The 24,680-nt window shown below is 40.9% G+C and overlaps 1 protein-coding gene across 1 annotated transcript; it reads right to left on the minus strand.

The window, feature by feature from the left end:
• Positions 1-1,462: 1,462 nt before the first annotated feature.
• kdm6ba (lysine (K)-specific demethylase 6B, a) lies at positions 1,463-24,630 on the minus strand. The gene is made up of 23 exons (XM_051116238.1): positions 24,321-24,630; positions 24,016-24,081; positions 15,362-15,457; positions 13,868-13,960; positions 13,387-13,510; positions 13,181-13,276; positions 12,892-13,102; positions 12,426-12,677; positions 12,136-12,300; positions 11,275-11,781; positions 8,005-11,114; positions 7,802-7,928; positions 7,563-7,668; positions 7,244-7,449; positions 6,973-7,070; positions 6,784-6,852; positions 6,437-6,585; positions 6,234-6,348; positions 5,936-6,123; positions 4,968-5,109; positions 4,752-4,878; positions 3,530-3,700; positions 1,463-3,438 (listed from the first exon to the last, which is right to left on the minus strand). The coding sequence occupies exons 5-23, from the start codon at positions 13,503-13,505 to the stop codon at positions 3,415-3,417; spliced, it is 5,982 nt and encodes a 1,993-aa protein (XP_050972195.1). The 5' UTR covers positions 13,506-13,510; positions 13,868-13,960; positions 15,362-15,457; positions 24,016-24,081; positions 24,321-24,630; the 3' UTR covers positions 1,463-3,414.
• Between the last annotated feature and the right edge of the window lie 50 nt (positions 24,631-24,680).

Consider the following 24,680-nt stretch of genomic DNA (forward strand, 5'->3'; position numbering starts at 1 on the left):
TCAAAATATTGAGAAAATCACCTTTAAAGTTGTCCAAATGAAGCTCTAACTAATGCATATTACTAATCAAAAATTAAGTTTTGATATATTTACAGTAGGAATTTTACTAAATATCTTAATGGAACATGATCTTTACTTAATTTTGACCCATGCAGTGTATTTTTGGCTATTGCTACAAATATACCCCAGCGACTTAAGACTTGTTTTGTGGTCCAGGGTCACATATATGGTCCACATGCAAATAGTAAGGTGAACTGGCATACACACATGAGACAGCCAGTCCTATAGTGTTTCCTCTACAGTCCCAGTGTCCCCACAGGATTCTGTGAGACTGTAGTGGGTGCACATTGGTTCCTCTAGAGGGTTTAGGGGGTATGTCCCCCATAAGAAAATTTTGTTCATTTTAAATTTAAATGCAAAAATCTGGTGCATTTTGAGAGCGGAATGAAGTGACTAGATCGAATGAAGAAAAATGTGCTCTTGTAAACAATTTTGTGCTCTAGTAGTAATTTATTTATTGGTTGCATAGATGTGAATGTGATTGTAGGGAGTATGGAGTGACTTTCTCCTTGTCTTTTGCTGTTTGATTATCATTAATGTTGACATTTAATTCAAGAGACAAGATGAGACACAAGTTCACAAGGAGACAAGGTCGAGATCTTCACACATTTTAAAAAAAATTCTCAATGACCAAATACATGATCGTATGGTCTGCAGCTGCATTTTGAATTGTTTTATCTTATAATAAATGTCATTTCAGTTCTACTTTCTGAATAATCATATGTAAAAGACAACACTCAAGCACAGTAAAAGGTTTTGCAACAAACTTAACTGAATGGTTCTCTCCTGATTTCATGTGTCTCGTCAGACCTTACTGTATATAATCACTTTACCTCCTAACTGAAGATCTTTTTACAAATGGAACATATAAATAAAAAAACAGTACAAATAAAAATTAGGCTAAACATCACAGTTCTTTCGTAGTCATACTAAAAGCAAACAATATATCAGTCATTGATCAGATCAGCAGTCATAATCGTCAAGGACACTACGTCCATATTTTTTAAGTCTGTGGTAAACATTGGGTTGATACTTCTGTCTATCAGACGTCACCTTTCCAATGTGACTACGTAATGCGTGGGGTCGCAAGATGATGATTTGTGGTTAAAAAGTATATCAATTTTATTGTGATTTTTTTTAGAAAATGACCGATCATTTTGCTACTTAAGACCATTATTTCTGCACTGAAACTGATTCTCATTGGCTCCCCATTGAAGTCCACTATATGGAGAAAAATTATATGTTTTCCTCAAAATCCTTAATTTCTTTCCGACTGAAGAAAGACATTGGATGACATTGGGGTGAATAAATTATCATGAAATTTCTATTCTGAAAGTGAACTAATCTTTTAAGGTTTTTGAAACCTTATGCTTTGAATGAATACAAAGACACGGCACAGATCAAAGTTTATCAAAAGCATTTAATCTTATTCAGAGTAATCATATCAATGTCACACGAATTCACAAAGTGTTTAAGACATGTCTGGCTCAGTTTGCTTCGTGTGTGAATTCCAAAACAGTGCAGATTTTAAATAACCACAAAATAAAATAAAAATGAGAAAAAGAGGAAAGTGTGTATATTGCAACAGGAAAAATATTTCTTAAAAAAATTGAGAGTAGCTCAAGAAGAACTCAGCACCATCTATATCATATTCAAAACCATGTTCCTGATAATACATTAATTATTTCACGCTAACGCTAAGCTGTAAAAAAATTACAGTATATAAATCAAAAACAATAATGCGTTAAATCCCCTTTCACACTGTTACTCATTCCAGTAAAATGCCGCAATTTACAGTTCACTGTGACTTTTTGCCATACAGTTTAGGTGTATGACAACCTACCGCAGCCAATTACTGTATACTGTGTATATAGAAAGTTTATGCCTGCTGTATTCAGCACTGCGAACGTGTCCTCAAACAGCATTTACAACAGGACAGAAGCACCACTAAATGTGTAAGAGTATCAAAAACGGTTTTTAGCCCCAATTCATGAATCACCTGAATTCATGACAGAGTAGCTGCTAATCTAGGCTCAGAGTTACTGACATCAGTCCAAGTCACCATCTTAGTCGAAAACAAAATAAAATGACTCAGAGAGCACAGGTCTAATCTGAGAACTCATATCAACACAGCCCCTGGATTTAATCTTTTTCTTTCTGTTTTTTTTTTTTCCTAAATAAACATTTAAACTGGCAGGTGAGCAGGTGTTCAGATATATAACAGTGATCACATAAATCACTTGTTAACGTGTGGGGAAAACTGTCTTTTGAAAACATTTGTGTATAACAGACAACTTTTCTGATTAATCAAACCCTACCTTCTGTGCTCTACAATCTACATGGACAAGGAGTCAGTTATGAGTGATTTAATATATATATAGACAGGAAAGATATTTAAAGGGGCAAGCACCAAAACTTAAAAAAAAAAGAAAATAAACAGCACCCTTGAAATCTTACAGAGGATTTAGACTAACAATAGAAACCCTTAATACATCTCTGATTGAGGCAGGGGAGAACATTTTATATCCAATAAATAGAAAACATTTTAAATAAAAAAAAAGTACAATTTAAAAAAAAAAAAAAAAATCAAAGCGAATAGATCTGTATAGAGGTGAGAAACAATTCACTGAACAAAACTGATGCAACTGAACAATTATACTCACAAAATGCAGGAAAAATGATTGCAATCCTAAAATGCTTGTCCTGATGATATAAACACAACATTCCATACTAAAACTGAAAAAGTCTTTTAAAACCCGTATGTTCTGAAGCATTCTGAACAACTGTATTTATTTTAATTCTTAATGCTTTAGAAAAATGTCCATAGCTCTATTATTAGTATTATTAATTTTTATCTCTTCACTAAATACAAGTCACAAGGCCAATGTGGTATATATCTAGGCTGTTCTAGGTTTAAAAATAATAAATTATTGAAGAAAAAAAAAAAAGCACCCACGAAAAGTACAAAGAGCATTTACACATTTCAGTATTCAAATAAAAAAAAAAAGCAACATGAAAGAAAACCAAGAACAACGGACAGGATCTCGGCAACTCTGCCGCTGTAAGCCGTGACAGCACCAAACTGCGTTCCATTTGAAGTCCCGCAGAGCCATTCAGAGGTTGGTACACAAGACCGACAGAAGTAAACTGGAGTCTTATTGGCTAATTGGTTCTGTAAACAATGCTGAGTAAACTGGTTCTCGATTGGCTGTTCAACAAATATTAACAGTAGTTAAGTAATTTTTTTTTTCCAACGGTAAATGTTTTAAGTCTTAATTGGACTAAAATAAAAGATCTTGTCCTGCGAGCAGGAGTTTTGGTTATGGCTGTGTGAGGGAAAGGGATGAGACGTCCTCATCGGGAGCTGGAACTGGTAGCCTGAGAAAGCACACATAAATAATAGCGGTTAGCTCTTTTTGAAGCTTTGCTCACATTTGATCATTTTGACAAAGCATGTGGGCGCACTCACCAGGCTGAAAGAGTCGTACACGTTCATGAGCTCCTCCATGCGGTATTGCTCCAGCACTACTACATTGGAGAGGTTTGGGTTGCGTTGTCGTGCACAGTCCTCACAGTGCACCACGTACATCTTCCGACTGCCATTCTCACTGGTTACAAACAGCAGGTCAAACACCTCCACCTGCACAAGAACAAAACAAATACAAACTCTTAAAGAAACTGCAAAAACAATTATGCATGGCACCTTTACATTTTTTTGAATAACCAAAACTTGCATTATTATTTTAGAACTTGAGATGACATAGCTGTATGTTAATTATATTCTTTTTTGGAATGGAATTCTGCAGGTGGGTTTTTCTGTGTAGAACCTACAACGACGTTTTAGTGCCACGTTAAAATTGTTTAGAAATCTAAAATTACGAGATTCAAGTCAAAACATTTCGAGAGTAAAGTTGAAACGTTTCGAGAATAAAGATTAAATATTCAGAGAATAAAAGTCGAAATGTTTCAACAATGAAGATGAAACATTTCGAGAATAAAGTCGAAATTCGAGAATAAAGTCAAATTTAGGAGAATAACGTTGAAATATTTCAGCAATAACGATAAAATGTTTTGACAATAAAGATGAAACGTTTTCGAGAATAAAATCAAAATTTCAAGAATAAAGTCAAAATATTTCAAGAATAAAGTCAAAATGTTGAGAATTAAGTAAAATTTAGGAGAACAAAGTCGAAATATTTCGAGAATAAAGTTGAAATTTTGAGAATAAAGTCTAAATATTTAGAGAATGAAATCCAAATATTTTGAGAATGAAGTCCAAATATTTTAAGAATACTCCAAATTACGAGAATAAAGTCGAAATATGTGGAGAATAAAGTCAAAATATTTGGAGAATAAAGTCAAAATATTTAGAGAATGAAGTCCAAATATTTTGAGAATACTCAAAATTATGAGAATAAAGTCAAAATATTTTGAGATTAGTCGAAATTCTGAGAATTAAATCGTAGCAATTACTCTCAAAAAACTGAGAGTATAGCATTTCATTATTTGTAGTGTGCCAGCCACCCAGTAATTTCAAAAATTTTATGCTTTGTTGCTTTTAATATAACACAGCTCAGCTTTTAAATTGTCAGTTTTATCACGAAATCCAAATTCTAAATGTTTTTCCTCTTTATTTCTCTGTTGTAAGAACCTGCCTATAGTTTACAAATAATGAAGCACAATCTACTCACATCACACTCGTTACAGTAGTAGGCCGGCTCATCCTTCACTCTGCTCTGGTAGGAAATCTTCTTTCCTGCTGCGACCAGCTGGTCCCTCAGAATCTGAATGTGCTTAATAGACTGGAGGAGACAGTGTCTGAAAAGGAGGAAAGGCAAATGTATTTACTGCCCATGCTACTTAACTGGGATGTAACTTGGCAAAACATAATGCTGTTGTGTACTCACTTGATCATCTTGTAAGTGTCTGGGTCAGTGATTTTGACGTTGCGTGCCACGTTCCAGGATACGTGAATCATGGGAACAATGGATTTGGCTTTCTTCACTTCGTTCCACTCAAATCTCTCTAAAGCCAACTGGTACTGATAAGCTACAAATGGAGAAAAACATTTTTTTTTTTTTACAATTTAAACATTTAGTTGCAAATGTTCTTGTAATTATTAGTGCTGTCAGTCAATTAAAAAAAATAAACAAAATCAATCGGGATTAACTGATTAATCCCACCTAACATTAACACTTTTAAACATACTTTTAAATTGCAATAATTCCCCATTTAATCTTCAAATTAACGTAGAAACAATATTAAGACAGTATTTTCCTAATATTTAACCAATGACTATAGCCATTCAACATTACAGTATAATTAAGAACTATCAATTTTAACAATTATTAGACTTCAAAAAATAACTTCTAATTTGAGTGAACTTAAAACAATCTTCACATAAACTCATTATTTACCTGTGACCTTTAGCAAGAAAGAAGTATACATAAAGTGAATAAAGTTATCAAACACTAACTACTATATAAAATATACTTAAATCATTAAAGCTACAAAAGTTATTGATTTTCTCTTTTTTCTTTTGTTTTTTTGATTAACAGACATCACAGCAGCTGGGTTGTTATTATTATTATTTGGCTGCTATTACTTTAAAAGCTGCCGCTGCTGAACGTGACATGGATCTGACACGCATGTTTGTAGTTTCATTCGTGATTTAATATGAAATGATACAGGCTACAGTGCGCACTGCAGCTACAAGCACAATTTCCACTTAAAATAGGCTATTCCTGGCACACATCATACATATTTTATGTTACAAATAAAAATGTCAAATAAAAATCATGAATTTCAGCTACAGGTACTAAAACATCCAAAAGTCAGCACTTTTTGAACTGAGTTATTTTGTAAGGTTACTCACAGTTGACAGGTCCCACATTCCAAGCAATGTTGTTGCACCAGCCCACGGCCTGAACCCAGTGCACAGTGCCTGCGTTGATCCATACCAGATCTCCTGGCCTTTGGATGAACCGGTACACAGGGATGTTAGCGCGGTACAAGTCATCCAAAACCGGCCACCATGATCCTGTCAGGTAGTCAACTCCATGCCTGAGAAAAAAAAAAAATTACAAACTTGTTAATAAAGTATTTTTTTACAAAAATATAATGGCTGTTAGGTGTCGTTTGAAAGTGTTTTCAGTAAATTAATTCTTTCTTACTTTTCACAGAAATCACTGATGGCCTCCCAGTAGTTGTCATGGACAGCAAACCACTCACAGTCTCCAGGCCCAATATTGATGTTTACAGAACAGAAGTTATTGTTCTCCTGGTGTCCTGATGACACAAGCATTAAACATAAAATGTAATCTCTATCTATCCCACAACTCTCAAATTAAGAAAGCTCTTTGTGATTGTGTCAAACCTGGTGTGCGGCAGCCAGGGACTTTCATGTAGAGTTGTACTGTATTCATTCCCAAAATGGTGTGGCCTACATGACTCAGCATATTCCCACTAGAGGACACACGCATAAATGCCGGCAACTTCTGTAGTTCCTGCAGCTGAGGCTTCCATCTAAAGAAAAAGACACAACAAAATTTAGTTAACTCAGATTTGATTTGGATACACACTAGCGCAGTACATGGGCAGCATCCTGTTTCTATATCCACAAACAGGTCTTGTAGTTTTACATATTTAAGTTTCTTATATCATCCAAACACGATGATAAGAAAAGTTCGCACACATTTAAGCAATTATGCATATTAGTCTTACCTTTTGGGATCAGATAGGTCAATGTTGGTTCCAAATTTGATTATCTTCCCCACAGCTTTCTGCTCTGAACTATAAAAATAAATCCAATCATTTTAAGTAACAACATTTTAAAAGACATACAAAGTGTACATACATATACAAGAGACAAATTCAAGAATTAAGAGCTGTCCTAACTTGCAAAGTATTTACCTAAAGCTGGGAGCTGAAGAGTTACTGGTTGTATTCTCAGAGTTGGTGGCCGATTTCTCATCTTCATCATCATCCTCGTCATCACTGCCCTTCTCCTCCTGTGAAGGAATACAATGGTAAGTTGAGTGCATGATGTTTATGATTCAAATGGCAATTCATTTTATAGTTCATATCACAGAATTTTACAAACAAGAATTACAAAGTATTAGCAAAACGACCAATAAATCTCTGGAAACAAACACTATGTCTTAATTTGAGTTTATGTTCAAACCTGTAAGCTCTCTTGGAAGCTGGAGGCCTGGTACTGGGCATACTTGGCAATTGTTGTATGTGACCTGCTGCTCTCGCAGGGCCAGGTCTGGCCAGTGCCGCTGGGATCCCAGTTCTCATCAGCTGGCTGCTGGACCTGGGTCCGGACCTCTACTGCATGCTCCGCATTGGCCTCCACCAAAGATTTAGTGGAAAACAGACCAAGATCTATGAAGAGGAAAGAATGAAAAATGAATACAACTTAGTTTCCACAACAGCAGCCGTTAAAGTTACAAAATGTATCGGTCCATCGATCAACAATACAATATGCATAAACTTACTTAATCTGAGGGAGCCTGCAAGTCCCCGGATGACAGTAATAGGGTTCTTTGAATCTGTGCAGAACTGCAGCAGGACCGGAGAGAATGCATCTCTTTTACTTTCCAACTGCAGAGAAACAACAATATGGAATCATTAAGTCAAACTTTTATTCATCTGAGCATCAAGGTTATTGTGCATATAATTCACAAAAAGACCACAAGGGGGCAGGAGATGCTAACAATGCTACTGCAGCACTTACATATATGCTAGGTGTGGGGGGGTTGAGTTTCTCTCGCGGGATGGGCAGTTCTGTGGTCAAAACTGGTTTAACTGAGAAGGCAGGTAGGAGATACGATTCCTTAAATTTCCCCTTCACGCGAGCTCCCCTGAAACAAGATATTAAGTATTAGATACGGCCTTTCATAATAAATTGCAACTGCAGTCAATAAGTAATTTGCTTACTTGCAGGCTCTGATAATTTCACTAGCTGTGTTCTTTATGGTGATTTCCTTCAGAGGAATCCTCCTCTCCTCTACCTCTGAAGCAATAAATGTCTCTCTGTCCCCACTTTCCACCTTTATGAGGCGTATCTTCAGTTCTTTGGGTGGCCCATCTGTCAGTGCTTTCAGTTTCTGAAAATCGTCAGAACATAATGCTGAAGAAGCTGATGGGAGTTCAGAGGAACGTCCAGAGCTGGTTCCCTTGTCTTTACTCCGTGCCCACTCTTCTCCTTCACTCTGGGGTCGGCTACATTCCTCTTTCCTTTTCTTCTTGTCTCCGTCACGTTCTTGTTCCTTCTCCCTAAACTCCTTACCTTGAAGGTCCAGGTTACCCAGTACCTGCCGGCTCTTTTTCTCCTTGTGTGACTTTCCGTCCCTGTGTCGTCGACTGGAGCTGGAAGATGAAGACGAGGAAAGAGATGCATCATCGTGCCTTTCTCTGTGCTTTTTCTTTCTCTCTTTCCTGTCCTCATGTTTCTTGCTACTGCGTTTGTGTTTCCTCTCTCGATCTCTGTCTCTGTGCCGGTCCTTTTCTTTATCGGATTTGCATGTCTCTTGTGACTCTGTCTTTGAGTGGTCTTTATAAGGGAGTATGTGTTTGTTCACCTCATAGCTATGACCTAGCTCCGCTAGTGAAGACTCGGAGATGGTGGTCAGCTTTGGCCGTGTTTCCAACAAGTTTTTCACAGTTCCAGAATCCTTCTCTCCTGTGGATTCTTCTGAAATCTCTTCTTCATCATCATCATCACTGCCCAAAATATCTGACTGGCTTATCTTATCCCCTCTGTTCCTCTCCGATGCCCAATCTGTAGGTGAAAGGGGATGGGGCTGACCTGAGTTACTAATGGCAGGGGTTTGCGCTGGACTGCTAAAACCTGGGTGATTGGATGAACCCGATGTGGGAGAAGTGCTTTGTTGTTGTCTGCAAATGTCAGGCTCCAGAGAAAGAGATGAAGAGTACTTCACTCCAATTAGAGCAGAGGGAGGAGGACGACCAAAGGGTCCACCTCGGTAGGTGTACTTCTGGCTCTCGAGTACAGAAGCAAGGTTTTTAAACATGCTGTTAACACCTGTTTGATGGAGGTGTGGTCGCTGTGGTGGTGAACAGGATGGAGTGTCATCCTCCCGATCCACTTCTTCTTCATCATCCTCACACTCGCTTTTCTCCATCTCTGGAAGGCCATACAGCTTGGCCAGGTCACTATGCCGATAGTTGGTTCCTGTTGTGGCAAGACTGCTTTCTTGAGACTGCATGCTAATGGGATTAGCAGGCTTGGGAATGACCTTAAGAACCTCCTCTTCTTCCTCAAGTGAAGAAGTACGGCTACAAGGAGATGCCAGTGAACCTTGCCGACTCAACACAGGTGGGCTCGCATGGCCATCTGGCTGATAATCCTCAGCTGGAGATTGCTTTAGGGCAGGCATGAGGTCTGGTGCGCATAAATAACTCTTCACAGGTGCCACGTTTGTCGAAAATGGAGGTTCTGGTACTGCCCGTTCTCCACTCTGACCAGAATACAACTCCTCCTCTTTCTTGATGGACTCATCCAGCATCTTCATAATGTTAGCCAATCCATCAGGCAAGAGTTCAGAAGTTTCCTCCTCAAATTGGGCACCATCAGAGTCACCACTGCAGCTTCTAGCACTGCTACCCAGACAACCAAGTCCTGTACTGGACATATGTTTTTGAAGGCTGCTTGTAGTCGTGCATGAAGAGCGAACATCCTTGGGGAAAGCCTGGTAAAGTTTGGGTGGCTCTCGCAGGGGTGGAGGGTTGGGAATAGAGTCTATAATCTCCGCATCATGAGAGGTTTTCAACATGGGGACATCTTTGGATGGGTCAGGTTTCAATTGCATGGTGTGGCTGTGGCTGTCGGAGGGGCTGATGAGACCTGACTCTGAAGGGTATGACGGATTTCCAATGGGATTTTGAGACGGTGCTCCACTCTTCCATTTCTCTCTCTGCCTTTGCTTCTCACGGGCATATTCCGTCTGGGGGGTGAGAGGAGGTGGTTGTGACCGTTCCGTAACGTTTGGAGCAGTTCCAGAAAGACGTGGGGGCACTCCTCCTCGACTCAACCAAGGATAAGGTGGTGAATTCTGGCTAGGAGGCGAGACTGAGGATAGTGCATTGGCTGGAGACAAACGAGGAGGTGGAGGCTCAGCTGTAGTACCTGACAGCAAACGTTCCAAACTCTTGATGGCAGACTCACCGTGTGGCTTTGTCTCCACATCTTGTCGTTCTACATTCCGTTTCCTCTCTTCGTCCTGGTCTCTCCTCCTCTCTTCTGCTTGCATGTGGCCTTGCAGCTCTGCATCAAGTTTATTCAAAGCATCAGCAATGGACTGAGAGCTTGGGGCAGCAGACTGCAAACAGGACCTTGGGTAGACTGGGGCTGGAACAGTAGTAGTTGCCTGAGAAACTGAGGAGGAAGCCTGGATGGATGCCGAGTTGTAAGAATTACTAGAAATTGGGTGGAGGGCTGAGTTGACTGTTATGTGTAAAGGTGAACTGATTTGAGGGAGAGTGTTAGAAGTCTTGCTGGTGATGACGCTCTCCCCTGATCTCTGAAGCCCTGAGTTTAGGGTGGAGGGAGAAGAGGACACTGGGGTGTAGTTAGGTCTGCCTTGTCCTGTGTGGGGAAGAGTGGACTGAATCTGAGACTGTGCCCCTCTGTGTGGGTTTGGAAGGGTTCGAACACCAGGCTGGACACCCTGATACCCTGGATGTGTTACATTTTGACCAATCATGGATACATGGTTTGGGTTTGACATGAGCACTGAAGAATCTGTTGTTCTCCAGCTGCTCAGGGTGCTGGGAATTGAGGAGGTGGTAGAGGGTGCAGAGCTCATGGCAGGGATGCTTCCAACACTGGTGTATAGTTCCAGAGAGCAAGGTGGATGAGGAGTTTCTAGGTTTGGTGTAATGACAGGTTTTCGAGCAAGGCCCTGAGGAGGGCTCACACGTTGGGGGGTCCCTGGACCTTGGTCGCCCCCAGCAAGCCTATTCGGTGCCTGAGAAAGGCGCGCGGCAACCTGAGAATCCCCTCTTGCTGAAAAGTCACGTGATTCCTAAAGGGAAATGAATATTATAGTTAGCAAATTATAGGACACAAAATAACTCCTGATAACATTAATAGTTTACATAATATATTGTGCAGCATACTACTATTTAATAGTATTAAATAGCCAGTAATTTTTAAGTATTAAGCAGGTACAGGTTTTGCGTTACCTGGTTCCTCCAGGGTTTATGGGGGTTGTGCTGAGGTACTGTGGCCTGGGCCTGGCTGCTGGCTGGTGGGCTGGAATGGACCAGCCCTGGGTGAGGCTGGAATTGGGGGTGACTGTAAGGCACAGAGGTGTGGTTTGCTGGTGAGGGTGCAGGGCACTCTTTATCTGCCTGTGGTGATGATGAGGATGTAGGTGGTGGTGGAGCATGGTTATCCAAAGATCTCACTCCAGAATCATGTCTTCTTTGTGGAGTAGTACCATGTGGTTCCCCTTGGGTCTGGGCTAAAGATCTGCTTTTGGGGTAGGAGTATGTAGAATGGTGGATGTGAGGGTTCTGTAAAGGTGGTCCCAGAGACTGTGGTGACTGAGCAGTTTTATGGGACTGTGGTGGAGGACCCCTGCTTTCTTCGTAGCCTCTTGTGTTGGGAATGGTGGATGAAGACATGGTTGGTGGATTCAAGGGAGGCGTTTTATAGGGGAAACTTCCAATTCCTGACTTAGCTGACTCCTGTAAATAGAGAATAGGACATAGGAAGACTCAACGTCAGTAATAATGATGACACAATACATGATTTTCAAAGTTGTCGGATTGCTGTTCTTTACTGTTGACTGTTATTGTCAGTTACAGTCAAAAAACATTTTACACTACATGAGTTGGATTACAGACAGGTCTAGATATTTAACCTGCTAAATGGATTTACACCTGATTTCTGGCTTTTGTCACAATCTCCATTGGCAAGTGGAAAAATCAGGACTGAAAGTGTGTAGTGTGTAAGCTAGCGGCAGTGACATATACTAAACTGTCAGACAGACTACAAGAAAATATTACTGAATATTAACATTCAGATCAGCAATGACTGACCTGTACATCGACGGGTCTGCTTTTGTGTTCATTCGGGTTCCAGGGAGCTCCTCCTTTGTGCACTGGGTTCCAAAAGCCAGGTTTGGGTGGGGGGTAGTTGGAGGATGGCTGCTGATTCAAATGTACAGGCGGCCCAGATATACGCTGCATGGCTGAATGAGGAGTCTGCCATAAAAAAAGAGGGCTTTTTAGAACACTTGTTAAAGGTGCATTTCAGGACAAAAAAAAAAAAAAAAAAAAACAAAAAAAAAAAAAATGTAGAGGTGAGCCGTGATACGTGCTCGACTAACCTGTTCAGAACCAGAGCTCTTCTTTCTCTTGTTTGGACTGGGGCAGTCCTCCATGGGCCGATGCAGACTTGGAGCAGGGGTATGCTGAATGACAGAGTGCTCTCCGAGAGGGGGCCCAGGCCGTTTTAACTGTCCAGAATGAGGGTGAGGTCCTCTGGGTTGCTGCTGACTCTGAGGTTGAGTCCACATATCAGGTAATGGAGGCATGGGCCGTGAGCCATGGGCTGGGAGCTGAGGATGAGGAGCACCGTACTTGTAGAAAAAGCGAAAGAAAGAGAAGTTGGCGAAAGTGGTCTCAACCATAGAATGCAGTTAAGTGCACTACATGTTCAATTAAGTGGAAACATTCAGTGTAATACAAAGCTAGCCATTTAAAAATACTGATTTATACAAGAACTCTATTGATTTTTCTATAACAAAACAGCATATAAAAGGTATAGTTGTGAAATATAAGATCAATTATCACCTTCAGTAGCTGATTGGCTCGAGCTGTGAGGTGTGCAGGGGGTCCTGCATTGTAGCCATTGTGCAGTCGGTTATGGTTATCACCAGGCAATGGCTCATATCCCTGGCCAGTTCTGGTTGGTTCCCAAGGCCTGGGAGGAGCAGGGGGCATCCTTTGTAACCCTGGCAACAAAGCCTGAGACAGGTCTTGCTTATCTCCTCGATGTAAGGGACTGGAAATACAAGGACACATTAACAAACTTCTGCCAGAAGCATTTGTAAAACAAGAATAAAGCTTAATAAACACTCACCCATTGTTTAAGAATTTACTAGGATGATTTAGCCCAGGCATGTGACTGGGTGGCATGTGGGGGAGGAACTGGTGCTGGTTGACACCTGGTAAGCACCTATCAAAAGATAAGAAAACAAGGTTTTGCTTTGATCATTCCTTTTCATAGCTCAGTTTACACAACTTTATCAGAAAAGTGACTAAAAGCATGATCATGAGGTATATTACCTGGAGGGAGGTGGCCAGGCGCGGCTGCCCACGGGAGCCCATGGTCCCCGGTTGAGTCCGTCCAGAGGAAAAGGGTCCCGTGTGCTGCACCCGGTGAACTGTTCTGCTGTGTGATGCATCCAGCCTAGACAATAAACAAATACAATTTAATTTCCTACACGTCTTTAGTGTCTTAGCCAATACATCCGTCACTGCTGGGTAAAAATAATTAACTTCGTGCATTCTTTCCAAAATGTAGTAAAGTGGTTGTGAAACTTAACTATTTATCTACTAAACCATTATGCTGTCTTGGCTTAAGTCAGATAGCAGAGCAGACATCTATTTTATCATTTTTTTTATTATTTTTTTTTCAGTTAACATTAAAACACTAAAGTGAATAACATAATGTCATACATGCTAACAAGCAGAAAATATTCTTCCTGATATAAATGAATGTTCAGTGCTACACTCTAGCAAGAGAACAGAACACATGGTTACTCACCACACTAGCTGTGAGTGTGAAGCCCTCCACTGCAAAACAGAGAGGGCCACTCACCAACACGAAGGAGAAGCTGTTTACTGCTACTCCTGCCAACTGGAGAGAGCAAGAAAAAAGGAGAGATGGGACATAAGGGGGTGAGGCACAAATAACTGCCAAATCCATTAAACACAGGGGGAAAACACATCCTTTGTAGTCTGTATGAGTGTTTGGCCTGAAGGCAGCTAATAACAAAGGAACCCTCTAGAACTTCACTGCCACTCGCTGCCTCTAGGGGGCAGCGCTCTTCTGTATTCTAATGGGAGGAAAGGGTGCACAGATGGGCTTGTGGGAGTTCACCTGTAGGGTGAGTACACTGAGGTCATTATAACCCTTCCTAGGGCCTCTTGGCAGAGGGTGAGAGTGATGGGAGGGAGGGGACGAGCAGAGCAAAGCCCTGGAGTCAAGCCAGCGGTGTCTGTGTGCATGTGTACATAAAGGAGTGTGTGTACTTGTGTTGTGTTGCTCGAGTTCGATTATTTGCATGTGTATGAGTGTGTCTATGACAAGAGAGAGACTGAGGTTAATCTCATTAGGCCAGGCGTGATGGAGTGAGGAAAGGATAGAAAGAAAGAGAGCAAGGGGTGGAGGGAGCAAAGGAACAGCAGAAGGCTTGAACAGGATGGATGGACAGATTAGGGAAAAAAGACGGGTCTAAAATTAAAGTGTTCTTTAGGGAGACACCAAAGTGAGAAGACCGGCTGTGCTCCCATGGAACACCCACGCATGCAAACACACTGAGCTTCCCATGCATTCTGAACACACATGGCACACGGAACGCGCGCTGGATGCACAAATATTGGCAAGCGTGCGCACACACCCGATTGAAATCACTTGGCACATGCATATATACCCATACAGCAAAGGACGCCTAGTGCACACTAATTATGGACTTGGCAAAAGTGTTTCAAGTGTGACACACACACACACACACAGACTTTCTTTCTATAGCACAAAGTAAACACACACACACACACACACACACTTATACAATTAAACAGACCACAGATGCAAAACTGGTCATCCATAAAATGCTGTATAACCTGATGGGTTAGTCCTGGGCTATAAACTCAACATGCAGTGAAACACTTGCTGACGAAATTCACAAGCCTTTAATACATCAGTACAATCTTTGAGCTGCAATTTTGGTGATGAGGCATGAATTAGTCTAAAGATAAATAAGTATGTGGCAATATTCAGAGACTGTTTGGATACAGTGTGTGAGCTATTCATTGCTCAGCAGGTTTAATCAGACAGTGTGTATGTGTGTGTATTTTAAGCCTACAGTGCACAGGAGCCCACCCACTCCTCTCTGGCTCATGGTGTCGCACTATTAAAAGGCTTCTGTGATATTTCAGGAACGCTGGAATTAGCTGCTAGTGGGTACTGAAATAATCGTGACCCGACAGTGCATTGCATTCTTAGAACAGTTTCTGCATATTCACACACACACTTTACCTGTCAAATAAGCATCTAGCACCACTTCTCAAACGTCTGAAGAATTAGAGTTTAGCACCAACAGTTGATCATCTCAGCCGAGTCAGTCGTAGATTGCTGTATGGAGAGACAAAGAGGTAATCATCAGTGCACTGAGTTTGACTTTACTCTCATTTGTGTTCTGATCTTTTACATTGGCTTCATTCCATCCAATCTGCACAAGTGCTGTAAAAACAGCCAGGCTTCGCAGCTGTGCCATCAATAACCTGTCATGGACAGGGTGTCAGAAATGACTCCAGGGAGAAGAAAAAGTTGACAAATTGTGATTTGGATTTGAAGAACCCAGATGAGAATTTGTTTTAATAAAACTTATTTGTTTCTCCCATATTATTCCATTCTCTATTAGGAGCTCAATGATGAATAAAACCATTTCAGATGAACAAATTGCTCTCTATAACTCGGTTATAACATGATGAAAAGAAGCTAAATCTGTCTGCAACACCAGGAACTCATGGGTGGTGAGCAGGACAACAGTGAGAGGAAATCCATGATACTGTCTCTCACACACAATGGTGAGAGTTATTGTGGGGAGGTGTCTGAATAAACACAGGCCTGGCTCTCATAGAGAAGTATCGGTGTGGAAAGCCAACTATCACAACTGTGGCTCGAGAAAAACACCCCCATGAGAAATAAAGGTGGCATTGATGGGTTTATAGAAAGTAGAAAATGTTTTCTGTGGTTGGTATATGTTTTTAGCACAAGAGAAAATGTAAGTTTGTATAAAAGTGGCACGTACACACAGTAAACCAAGAGTCTTCAGCAATGAGTCTGCCAAATATAGTGTGACCTTAAACCAGTTTCAGTGGAAAAAAAGCTAAAGCTTTATGCGAAAAACTAGGCCTTTCAGTCAACTAAAGATTAGCAGTCAACTAGTAGTCGTTCATTTTAAGCGATTAGTCAACTAAATGCATGTTTATTAATAAACCATTTAAATCATAATAATGCCTTTAATTGCCTACATCGCCTAATAAGCACTCAAGCACAAGTATAAAGCTTGCCACAGCAAACAGGCAGAAGTAATTATTGTGAATGTGTCAGGAAACACAGTAAGGAGGCTGCATTAACATTTTAATCATTTATTGACTAGTGCTTTCTTTGATGAAGTCGGCGACACGTCATCTCCACAGTAGTGGATGCGCCTGTATGCATGTTTCATACAGATTCACACATAATCTGAGAATATTTAGTAGAAAAAGTAGACATTTCGCTTCTCTATAGATGTATTTCTCATGTCTGTAAGGCAAGTATACACGGAATTTCGGTTACTTAAAACAAGTTTACAGAGACCGAGATGGAAGAGAGCGCATCATGTTTGCTTTCATTAATTTACAAAAGTGCAATGTTTTGTTGTTATTGTGAGTGCAGATTCAAAAGATGTATTACTCTTATCTGCATGACCAAAAATGATGGAGTATTTTAGGAGCAGGTGACCACACCGACACCACCACCTGTCATGCAGTGAGCGCGCTACTGTTTAGCTTCCACATTTCGCACAGACACTTAAACAGTGCACATTTTTCTAGTTTAACATTAGATTGAGCGGCCATTTGAAGTTGATGAATGATAGGTGAGCATTTGGATGTCCTACCCGATGTACTGTATTACTACATACACCAGCCGTTAATGATCTGTCCATCACAGACTGCATGACGTTGCCACTTCCTGTGCATTATTTAAAAAAACATTCTGCCACTAAGCAACTAATAAAATTTTGGTCAACCAATCCTCTTCTCGTCAACTAACAATCAGTAGGCTATTAGGAGGCAGCCCTACTGAAAACTTAATTTTTGCAATGTTCAACTGGGTGTCTATTGCCTAAAAAAAGATTGCCGAGGTAGACTGTATAGTGGCTTTCAGTGTACATTCATAGTATAAAAACACAAATGCAAACTGAAACTTCTCCATACTACATTTCCACATTTCTCACAGAATGACAAATCATACTACTACAGCTTTGCTTTTACGAGAACATGTTTTGGAGTAGTAGTTATATCGATTTCTAGTAACGTGGAAACAATACAGCACCCCGAAACTGATCCTTATTATTGCAAAAGAGATAAATCGAAACACACACTAGGTCTGATAACAGCTAGCTGTCTGCTGTGTAACCGGGGAACTCCCATGACTCAACCATGGAAAGGGCTTACCCCACAAGCCAGACTCTGCCCCCTTCTCTCGCACACTCTTTACGGTCAGGTGATCGGGGGACGCCCACCTTAGTGACAGCACAGGGAATTTCTGAAAGTGTGCCGTCATCGATATCTGTCACAGTGCGTTGTTTTGGATGCAAAACATACGAACTGTAAAATTACAGTGGGGTTTTTTAATGTTTCACCAAATCGGGGAATCCGAAACTCACCAACGCTGATCAGACAGGAGAAAACAGGTGGCTTGCGGTGCAATTGATTATAAGAGTAAACGTGGTTGTGTGGTTACTGGTCGCATCTCTATTCGCTTTCATGCTTTAGCCAACTTTTTTCTAGAAATATCATCATCTGTATTTACTCATACTTCAAAAACTCTTCAAAAGTCATTTAACATTTCAAATCACTTTTAAATCAAAAATGTTCCAGCGATGATATCATAATTAAAAAATTTCCCCATTCACCCCCACGTCGCCCCTCAGCTTGATAAAATTCCCCATGACAACAAACATCAAACAACTATTCCAGTCACTGGCTTGGTCGTCATACTTACCAGATCAATGCCTAAAAACACCAAACCAAATGAAGGCCACATATGTGGGCGTCTCCAACCAAACCTGTCCAATCAAACAACAATAAAAAACCTTCAGGAAATCACCTTGAGAACTAACCAACCATACAGCCGGACCAAAAGATATGACGTCTGAAGCGACGAGTACACTTTAAAAAAAAATTTATTTAGGTTATGATTCACTTTTGAATAGATGGGGGCTGACATCAATAACGTGGCAATGTGAAAACAATTCCATTTCAAAATAGTGCTACGGGTTGTGCAAATGATGTCATCTCCCAGCATGACGACAGCGTCCTCATTCAGGCCAGAAACTACCACAAAGCAACTCGAAGAGCCAAAACAGCTGAGCGTGCGGGCATGCGGAAAAAGAACGACATGGAATGGAGTCAAGGAATTAGGCCAGGAGAGGGAGAACAGATCACTGATAAAGATAGGTAGATGAGAAGTACAGGGGAAATGGGAGAGCTGGAATGTTCCTCGGTGAGCAAAGGGAGCCGGCAGAAGGGCCTGTGGGTGAGTACTCACATTTGGCCATTATATAACCCACCTCAGATAGAGATCACACACAGAGGCACAAGGAAGCACAACGTCACAGTAGGCTTGCGTCTGTTCCCTTCCCTCTGTGTGTGTGTGTCTGCCTCTGCCAATGATGCAAAGCTGGGTCGTCACGATAGCGTCACTGCCTTCCATGCCTACACTCAAAGCCTCCACACTCAACAGAGTGTACATCCTGATCCAGAGAGTGAGTTCAGCTGAGGACACACGCAGCGCTCGCTTCTGTATACTCTCCGGCCTAGCCCTTCGCCTACATGTAACTTTGCGCCAACCCCTCCTCAACCTCGCACCACCCTTCCAAAAATAACATTACAATAAAAACTTTCACAACTGGCCCTTTTACGCTTTCAGAATGTCACAACTGGCTTCTACGCACAGACCATGATTGTCTTCCCTGCTCTCGTTTTCATGTCATCGTCCTCGACCCAGCTCAACGCTCCTGATTTACGGGTTGCTAAACAGATGATAAATCCATCTGGATGGAGCGCTTGGAGATAAGTGCTAACATCACAGGCATCAATATGATATTGACCCTCAAGCACTAAAATGTTGTCCATCTGGTATCAAATGTTAATGAATAAATATATAGGCTAATATATAAACCAGGTGCTCAGAAAACGGTCTTTCTAGAAGGGGGAAGAACTCAGGTCACCCTAATCTAAATACCAACTCATTCCTGACAACAAAATCAGCAATTTTACTAGTATGAATCTTGAATTCAGGCCTCAGTTCTCTGTTGTTTCTCTCTGAGTCGACATAAAAAGAAACATGATGCTTTTCTTAGTAACTCTAGTGGTCATGTCCTGCTAAGAGTAAACAACTATGCTGTCACTGTGGTAAGCACTGCTGAGAAAAAACCTTTAGTCATTACCTTGAATGAGGTGTATTACTGACACTGATATTACTCATAAAGGGAGAAGTCAACATGAAACAGTTTACAAGCCATTTTACCTCTGTAACGTGTCATATTTCTAAATGACAAAGGATATTATTTGAAAAACAAACAAAAAATGCATCGTGTGGGACGATGTTATCTGTTGGAAATTAATTTGATTCTGAAAAGTGATTTGGTGACATCATCTAAAAAGAAAAAACATTTCAGAGGTGGAGTTGATGATGTACTTTGAGATAACATGCACAAATCGTTCACAGAAATGCATTAAAGTGACATCTTTTCTAAAATTTTGTGCTGTACATCACAGATTATTGGAAAAAAATGTATGGTGGGGGACATGGTTCTATCCACTGGTTGTTGATTGGATGGAGGCAGGTCATGCAGTCAGTTGTAAGACAGGGTATGGTGTTTATTCAAACTCAATTTTTGTAGATAATCAGTTTCCATTTCATTACGACTATATGACCTGTGTTCCAACTTCAGAAAGTGGCCCTTCGAACAGTTTAACAAAAACGTAAGTCACCAGACTTATGATGACTTGATGTCTCGACAGCCAGGGAAAATTCTGCTTTTGTGCTTGTTTGTGATTGTGAATATGCCAGCATGTGAAATTAAAGAAAGCAGAACAGATGTGATAAGACAGGAAGTCGTCGTCAGAGCAACAGGAAGTGGGCCTCTCAAATGAGTGGAGGGTGTCTTAAAAGGGACTGAGGGGAATGATGTAACATCCTGTGGAACATGTTCTGTGTGTACGTATTTATGAATGGCCCTAAAAAAAAAAAATGAAAGCAAATATTGGTCTAGTTTCTCATCCTGTCCTATAAGGCAGATGTTACTGAGATCCTTCTGTCTGGGTCATACCCGTACCGCTGTCGGTCAACTTGTGTAATAGTACTTCTGAGAACTAGAATAAAACTTTTAAGGAACAGAAAGTGTGACTGACGTGCCAGCACGTTACACAACAGACACGGCCCAAATGGCAAAAAGCTGAAAGACGGGTGCTGTGCGTGAATGGCAGTGACTCAGTGTGCGAACGTCTGCTAGACATGAAAGTCTGGAGTGTGTCTGCACAGCCATCTGCGAGAAAACTTTTAATGTGCTGCTCAGACTTTACAAATGTGTCATTGTGAGATGTCAGGAAACACGAGTTCGCTCTTTCATTCTCTTTTAACATTATGAATACAAACTACCAGAAATTACCTTTCTCCGTAGCCATCAAAACATCTCAGCTTTTCATTACTGGAACAGTCAAACCTTGAACATCTGTCTCTCTGTCTTGTTTGTGTGGTTCATTAGCCCCCAAAAGTCCCCTCCTACATTCAAACTCCTCGTTTCCCAGAAGCAAGTGCATTAGACACCAACAAAACAGGCACACTTATTAGTTATTAGTAACAAAAAGGATAAATCACAAACAAGCTGGCTCTCAGGTTGCCATGACAACAGGTTGCCGTGGCGTACGGAAGTGCTACCGTCTGACGTTCGCAAAGTTGGAGAGGGATCCAGCTGATGAAACGAAGAGTCATGTCTGGCATCTAAAATATTTCAGACAGTCTAACTGAAATATGATAAAAGTTATACCGACCATAAATAGATGGAAATTTTGACTTTAATGTGTGCTAGAGACAAACAAAGATGTTTGCGATACAGGAAAATAATCCCTCCTCAGTCACGTCTCCCCCACGTTATGACGCACGTCAACGATCAGCGTGTTGCATCCTGGCTGCTCACTCTATCCAAAAAACATCTGACTGAGTCACAGAAAAATGACTGATCTTTTTTGTTTTCCACCTCTCTCTCCCTCTCTCCATTCCTCTCAACCACTCCCACTATAGTTTCACCACCCCTCCCTTTCTTTTACTCACTTTCCCTTTTCCCCTCACTCTGGTTTTTTGCCAAAATGTGAGATAACAGACCGGCAAAGTGACAAAGGAAAAAATAAACCAGTCAGAGGGGAAAAAATGTGGTGTCAGACAGTATTAAACCCTTTCATTTCTTCTTGTCTTTAAATACACCACCTAAGACCATCTTATCAAACTTCATAATAACACACTTTCACAGACTCAAACGCTTTCTCTTGTGAAACTCCTCTAACTTGCCTACATCACTTCCCTTTACCACAAAAGTACAGTCCTAACATGGGAAAAACTCCCACACACAGCCGTTAACGCTCAATGGAATGAATGAGGAGGACTTTAAAGCCTACAAGGTTTTTTTTTTTTTTTTTTTTCCATTTGGACGATCCTGAAATACCAGTATAACCACACTCGTGTAAGCCCGGCTCTCTTTCATCATCACTGTCAAATGGCTACTGTGATAAGCGTACAATGATTAAGCACTTCAGCAAGCCCACTGACCTACGTGATACATCATCATTCCTTCATTTCACACACTCACACATGAAATGTGCAACCTACACCGTTCTTCTCTCTTTACTCCACTTGTTAGGATCAAATTTACACCGCAAACACACCCTTGTGAATGTTCTGTCGTAACTCGAAATTAGTGATGGGAAGATTGACTCAAATATGTGACTAATTAATTTTTTTTTCCATGTATCGGACATAAATATTGCCCTTATTCAGTCTCATACACACTTCTTTTTTTAGTCCGGCCTATAGCTTTAACACAGGTTTATGTCGTCACAATAAAGGGGCAGTGATGTTGCAATAAGGCGGCTGATTCAAAACACCCGCTGGACTCGGCAGATGCTGCGTTCTCGAAATTTACAACCAACAACTTCAAAGCGAAACAAATGCAGCCTTTCTGTTTTCATGTCAGTCGTGCTAATTGATCAGAAGTCAGTCTTCAAAGAGATCTTCCTGTCCCTCATATACCCCCTATTTACTTCCACTTGTGTTTATGACCGCCTGTAAAATGCAGAGTGTCCCAACTCGCCCCCCAGGCACGCTCGTACGACAAACACCTAACTGTTTCCCTGTACTTTTACATGCTGTAAGCGGTGTTTATTCGACGTCAACACAAATATTACTTCTAGCGTGTTACAGAGAAATTTCCCCTGCATATTCCCTTAACCCAGGCAACCGGAATATGTTCGAACGCACATGCAAACGCTGAGAGAAAAAAACACCCCACCCCCAGGCAGGGCTGGAGGCTTGCTGTAGTAGAAAATGATGCAAATGATTTCCTTTCAGACAGACGCATTCAGTTCAGCACGAGCAGGCTGAGGCAATCCATTCAGCTTTATGAGACTGCCCAGCTCGGCACATCCCCGCAGTGGAGCCCTGCCCTCCCGTGTCAAACAAAGAGCAGTGGATCGCATTGCGATCACACACACATAAATGGGTCAATGAAGTGATGCTCTTTTTTGGTTTGGTTTCACTTCTTCAAGAAGAATTTCAACATTTTGAGCTGAAAGTCAAAAACATTTAGATGCACGAAGATAGTAATAGTAGTAAAAATAAACATCTTTCTTTTCAAATATGTGACCCTGGACCACAAAACCAGTCATAGGGGTCAATTTTTTAAAACTGAGATTTATACATCTTCTGAATAAATTAGCTTTCCACTGATGTATGGTTGCTGGGATAGGACATTTTTTGCCTGAGATACAACTATTTGAAAATCTGGAATCAGAGGGTGATTCACCTTGGCAGTTTACCAAATGAAATTCTTAGCAATGTATATTACTAATCAAAAATTAAGTTTCGATATATATATATTCACAGGAAATTTACAAAATATCTTCATGGAACATGATCTTGATATCCTAATGATTTTTGGCATTAAAGAAAAATGTACCATTTTGACCCATACACTGGTTTTGTGGTCTAGGGTCACATATTACATATTAATATTAAGTCAGAATGGCTTAACCAGTATGCAAGCTATTTTGTTGTCACGTTTAGACACTAATGACTGCATCAAGGTCATCGATACATATATAAAATAAAGAACTTTTTTGGATAAATAATGCTTTATATTTTAGCACTTTTAAATGAAAAATGGCTTTGTTTTGACACAAGTAGGCAGGACAGGGCAGTGGGGATGGGCTGGGTCAGTTTACACTGTGAACCCAACCCCCTTCTACCGGACACGTGGGACTGAGACTTTACAAACTACATCTAAACAATTTCTGCCTGAACACCCCATTTACACAACACGGCGATATATTACACAATCAAACGCCCAACCCAATAATTAGACCATGCTTTGATTTGTCTAAAGATTATGTCTCTAAAGAAAGAAGGCCATTTATTGTCTCAAAGGCATGAGTTCGTGGGTAGTAAAGAGTTAATGTTGTGGGGAACGAGCGCTGATCTTCCGGTCACCGTTACTACAACGCTTTCATTCACACACACGGTTGCTACCCTGTAATAAGGAGCGTAATTTCTTTCAGTCATGGCCAACACTTAACTATGAAGTAGTCACGAGTTACCATGGGGATAACAATGATAAAACAACCGAGAAGAAGAGATAGCCGACTTACCTTTAGTAGTAAAACTTGTTCAGCTTGCGTCTCCACTAACTAGCGCTCCCAAAAGTTAGACAGGATCTGTTGGAGAACAAACGAGGACATCTTTTAGTTTTCCTTACGAGAGGTCTGATGTAGGACACTCGAAAGGTGTCAAATGATTAAATTATGAGTGTTCACATATAAAGAAGCTTGAATTACAAGCGGCGCTTTTGCTTAACGCGAAACAGGAATAAAATGCAGAAGCGTCGCGTCAAAGCTGCCTGAGAACAAAAACAAGCGCTAAAACACGAATGTGGGACTAAAATTCCTGTCAGTACCGGTGAATGTCGGGAGCGCAGTTTATCCGTAACTTCTCCTTGTCGTATAGCAGTCCGACCCGGCTGAATAACAAGAATAGTAATCCTCAAAATCGTTTATTTTCTTAAATCCTTCGGTTTAGAAGCCAAAAGCCTGCTGTGTCTCTCCGCAGAGGGCGTGTTGCTGATATTTAATGTTGTTGCTGGGTCAGTCTCCGCTCTCTATAGCGAGCACAGAGCTGTGTCTGTGAGTTAAGGCAGGGATCGAGTTGCGGTGAGCGGCGCTGGGTTTTTTTTAAAGGGACACGGCTCTGGCTGTGCACGTAGACGCGCACGCTCTCTTTCTTTTTCAGCGCCGCCTCCTGACGTCAAGCGCACGGC

Source organism: Labeo rohita, chromosome 7 (assembly GCF_022985175.1).
Source record: "Labeo rohita strain BAU-BD-2019 chromosome 7, IGBB_LRoh.1.0, whole genome shotgun sequence".
Lineage (NCBI taxonomy): Eukaryota > Metazoa > Chordata > Actinopteri > Cypriniformes > Cyprinidae > Labeo > Labeo rohita.

Excerpts from the sequence above, each read along its gene's own strand:
- kdm6ba (XM_051116238.1), bottom strand. The coding sequence starts at position 13,505 with ATGCATCACACAGCAGAACAGTTCACCGGGTGCAGCACACGGGACCCT. Across the intron at positions 7,450-7,562 it reads TGCAGGCTCCCTCAGATTAA|ATCTTGGTCTGTTTTCCACT; the intron begins GTAAGTTTATGC and ends TCCTCTTCATAG. Across the intron at positions 6,124-6,233 it reads ATCAGTGATTTCTGTGAAAA|GCATGGAGTTGACTACCTGA; the intron begins GTAAGAAAGAAT and ends TTTTTTTCTCAG.